Source organism: Nuphar pumila, chromosome 6 (genome assembly GCF_984573655.1).
Source record: "Nuphar pumila chromosome 6, dmNupPumi1.hap1.1, whole genome shotgun sequence".
NCBI lineage: Eukaryota > Viridiplantae > Streptophyta > Magnoliopsida > Nymphaeales > Nymphaeaceae > Nuphar > Nuphar pumila.
In genome coordinates, this window is record NC_143254.1 from 27,603,093 (window position 1) to 27,607,866 (window position 4,774).

The 4,774-nt window shown below is 38.3% G+C and overlaps 1 protein-coding gene across 1 annotated transcript; it reads left to right on the forward strand.

Annotated features, from left to right (window-relative positions):
• The first annotated feature begins 301 nt into the window (after positions 1-301).
• LOC149834469 (protein CYTOSOLIC ABA RECEPTOR KINASE 4-like) lies at positions 302-4,774 on the forward strand. Its single transcript, XM_090010140.1, has 4 exons — positions 302-386; positions 3,492-3,745; positions 3,987-4,113; positions 4,497-4,774. The coding sequence occupies exons 1-4, from the start codon at positions 302-304 to the stop codon at positions 4,772-4,774; spliced, it is 744 nt and encodes a 247-aa protein (XP_089866266.1).

The following is a 4,774-nucleotide window of genomic DNA, read 5'->3' on the forward strand; positions in this document are numbered from 1 at the left end:
TAATTTGAAAATCAACACCCATGTGGGTTCTTTTCAGAAATCCTTTTTGGGCTTTTGATTTGAAGATAAACATATCTTTTCCAATATGTGGAAAGAATTTTCGTTTTAATTATATTGTTCACAATTTGGTTTCTACCATTTTCTTTTCATGGTTGGTCTCTTGACATGGGAGGAGATTTTGACCGTGCAGGTGATTGTTTAGGCTGAGTGCTTCCTGTTTGGCCTCACAAATGACAATATTTCCCTATGCATAAGATGAACACTTTGAGTGTGTAGGTTTGATGCATTTGAAGACTCCAAGATGTTCTGTTGTGGTGGTGGAGAAGAAGAATTCAACGGCCCACCGGTCAACCAATACTCAACCCCACCGAATGGCAGACCTTATGGTAAATTCCTTAGCACACATGATTCAATTTCTAATGAGCATATGGTGCCCTAATTTCTTGTTGTATGAGCCTCTATGTCACTTATGATAGGTCTTATAGTTGATCTAATTGGTAATAGTTGTGAGACAAGGAATAATGTCCAAATATTAAATCACATATTTGATCATCTGTTCAATGCCAACCACCATATTTTTGTCCCCCCCCCCCCCCCCCCCCCAATCCACCCAGCTATGCTTGAACCATCAAATTTAGCTTCCTAATTGGATCTTCTCCATCATTTTCAAATCTTCCCTCTGTTTGCCAACTAAAAGTTTGGAAGCTCCCCATAACGGTAGCAAATAATGGAAATTGAATCTAAAATTTATTAGAACATCATGACAATTTCTTACTGTTTGAGATTACTTTTGTTGAAAAAGTGAGTATACATGTTAGTTTTAGGGATATAACACAATATTTTGTTGGATGTCAAAAGAGAAAACAATTTGGGGACCACTCCTTTATGGAGTACTTTTGGACTTTGATGATGTGGAATAGTTTTATATTGAAGAATCTCAAAAAGGTTGTGGGGTTTATAACCTACATTGAGATTCTATCACTTGTTCCAAAGAACAAGGGGGGATGAGATGAGCACGCGCACTGGGCCAAGTCCGGCCGGGTTCGGGTTCGGGTAATTGGCCCTTTAGGGCCATATCCATTATACGTCCAATGTTCTTTTTGTCCCGCATTTATTTGTTTTTATTTGGATTAAAGAATGAGAAAAGAGAAATGGATAACGGATCGTTTTGTTGACGGGTCACGTTACTTCATAAATGGTAACAAGTCTCTTCTACGTTTTAGTACCCGTTCAGGGGTTATAAAATGTGGTTAGAGGGTTGCAGTTACAAAAAGATGAAGATGCAAGTGACTCTCGTGTTTTAGTTCTCTCTCTCTCTGTCATGCTCTCTCTTGTTGCCCTGTGGGTGTTTCTTGGAAAGAAGAGTTCTGTAGCAGTCGTTCGTTGAGGTTGTCTTTGAATGACGATCTACCATCGGAGTGCACCCACTTAGATTTCCAAAGCTATTGTATCTTAGGAGAAGGACGCCAAACCCTCTTTGCACCGTATGTGAGGGCGAATCTTCTCTAAGGAGAGTATTTTTATATGCCTTAGTCTATTACAGAATATTAACATGATTTTGCTATTGTTCTTATTTTGCTCTGTGCATATGTTTGATATGTTGCCTTTGTCTGAATTTTGATTTAAAACCGTTCATGACATCCTTGAACCTTGTTACGATTTAATCAAATATTTTACATGCATATCATGTTGTATTATAATCTGATTTATATCATGATACTGGTTTTGATTCCAACATATTTGTCACAACATGAACACAGGTAAAACGGCTGTTGCCCACATGCTAATATAGAGGCAAGTCAATTTAAGGAGAACCCACATGTGAAGGGGACCAGATGTGACGATGTCACATGGATACATATGCAGATATGGTCGTTTTTATGAAGTTTTCAACATATCTAACAAATAAAAGGATATAGAACATAGTCAGAATGGATTATCCATGTGACATAGATGACTCTTTTGTGGATTTGAATCAAGTTCCTCCACCCCCATGACAATTTGGATCTCGTTCAGAACAACCTACTTTAATGCCTCTTTTCCTTTTTTATTGAGCCAACTTTAATGCTCTTGATGCCACTTTGTGCTCATGTTTAGTAATGGTCGAGTATCTGTATAGATGGAAAGTTTGTTGGGGCTACGCTAGACATTAATGTCCTACAGCTAGTTTAAGCAATAACTCTTGGTAGGTTTCATTCGGCATGTACACTATAGAGATAAAAAATGATCAGACCTATTGATCTATGAATAGACAGATCCGGCCTGGTTGGATCTAACATTATCAGATTTAGACAAGGACTCGGGTTGGAAAACTCTTGATAGAATCCAAAATCAATAGCTTCATGTGCTTATTAGTTCTGAGGTGTTTACATATAAAAGGAAAAGGTATTGTCAGATATGAACCTTTATGAGATTCCCATCATTTCATCTTTACTGTGAGGTTTAGAAAAATCTTTTCATTTTTCACGCTAGATCAGATACAAAAACTCTGACAGACAGACAGTGGACTGTAGCCTGAAGTTGAGAATACCAAGAACTAAGAGATGTTCCTTGTTGCTTCACCAGTGAGATTCTGAACACATGAAATAGAGACTATCATTCTTGAAGCAATATAGGTGATATTCATATGTGTTAACTTCGTGGATCGCCAGTATATAAGGACAAATTGGCAGATTTGCATGGTTTTCTCTAGACATCGATGCCATGAAGAAGGCCCACTCTGCTGTCTAGTTGATGAAACTGTGTGCTCAAAAGCGGTTAATATGTCTCTTCATTTTTATCTGAATCAGTAATGGCTATGTTACTTTGAAGCAACTCTCATAAGATAGCAAGTCTTTAGTGCTAAACATCTGTGGTTTGGTCCAGAGAAATCATTAGTAATCGTTGCTTCTGTTTTGATACACTGCCTAATGAAGTTGGAACTCCAAAAACTTTGCTTTCCTGAACTTGGAAAACTTACAAGTCCTACCTGTTTGAGTGGGAGTTTGTATCCTAGAACTTGGAAAATTTTGGGAGCACATTCCAGATATTAATTTAGTCTAAACACAAGGTACTCAAATCAGCATTGAATTCCAGTTCCCAATTCTGAACTACTGGCAACAGAACAAACTGTAACTGACTAATATTGTTGAAAAAATATGCAAAAGTCTAATCGGATCCTGAGTTCTTTCCTAGCTGCAATTCTTCAGTGACAGATCCATATGTTCATTATGCTTGACATCAATTGGACACCATGGGACATTGGCTATCTGTGTTTTCTTAATGTTCACCTGGATTTGGTGCATTTGGTGAACTATTACACTGGGTCTTATTCTAGTTACGATTAACAGCTAATACCTTTTTATCATTTTGTTGATCTCTTGTATTCTAATGGGAAAACAAAAAACAAATGAACTATGCTTTCAATGCTTTCCTCTTGAATCTATCATTAAATGATATAATCTTCATTGTTTACTGCTTGCATATGAAACTATTGCCTTGACATTGACCAGGCAGTGATAGAGAACCAAGGGGTCCTGCTGCAGTTCGGAGCAGTGCACCACCAAAGGTCTTGCCAATTGAGACACCAGCCTTGTCATTGGATGAGTTGAAGAGAATCACTGGTAATTTTGGGGAAAAGGCTTTGGTTGGAGAGGGATCATATGGCCGAGTTTTCCATGGAATTCTAAAAGATGGTCAGCCTGCAGCAATAAAGAAGTTGGATCCCAGCACCTCGCAGGAGCCTGATTCTGATTTTGCAGCGCAGGTTAGATGTTTTTAGTTGCTAGTCACACTAATATTTTCATGTTCACTCCCTTCGTCTATCCCCCTGTATACTATTCTTAACAGAAAACTCTACCAAAATAGTGCCATCAGTTGGTATTTTATAGCTATATGTGACATAGGTTAACATAAGGCCACGACTTATAATAAATTGTCCCTTTTTTGGATATATTATTGTGATCCTCATAACTTTAGCATGTTCTTTGGTGTATGTTTTTGTCCAGCTATCCGTGGTTTCCAGACTCAAGCATGAGCACTTCGTTGAGTTGCTGGGATACTGTTTGGAGGCTGATAACCGGATTTTGGTGTATCAATTTGCAACAATGGGATCGCTGCATGATGTCTTGCATGGTATATCAAGCATCAAGCTTTTCACCAACACATCTCTTGATAGTATACTTCCAAGTAATGCATGGCATTGCAGCAACGTGGGAAATGAATGGAGTGAAATTTAACTTTTTTATTTACGCACACTAGTTATTGTAAAACAACTAGTACAATACCGAAACACATTAGGTATTGCATTTTTTGTGGGGTCAACAATGAAGGCTTTACAATTTCAAACCTTAATAACTGTTAAATATAGCAACTGAAATGCAGTGTTAATGACATCATTTTCCAAACTGTCATGTTGGTTTACTATGTCTGATAGTTATGCATATATTCATGGTTATCGTTCTTAAGTTTTGTACCTTGAAAACGAATCTTTGGTAATTACTATGGTATCAGCACAGGCAGGAAAGGGGTGCAGGGAGCTGAACCAGGCCCTGTTCTTGATTGGAACCAGCGAGTGAAGATTGCCTATGGTGCAGCAAGAGGTCTTGAATATCTCCATGAAAAGGTCCAGCCCTCAATCGTCCATCGTGATGTCAGATCCAGCAATGTTCTATTGTTTGACAATTTCGACACCAAGATTGCCGATTTTAATTTGACAAACCAATCTCCAGACACTGCGGCTCGCCTTCACTCTACTCGTGTTTTGGGAACTTTTGGATATCATGCCCCAGAGTAA

Coding starts and splice junctions, on each gene's coding strand:
- LOC149834469 (XM_090010140.1), top strand. CDS start 302: ATGTTCTGTTGTGGTGGTGGAGAAGAAGAATTCAACGGCCCACCGGTC. Junction 387..3,491: donor ACCGAATGGCAGACCTTATG/GTAAATTCCTTA, acceptor GACATTGACCAG/GCAGTGATAGAGAACCAAGG. Junction 3,746..3,986: donor ATTCTGATTTTGCAGCGCAG/GTTAGATGTTTT, acceptor GTTTTTGTCCAG/CTATCCGTGGTTTCCAGACT.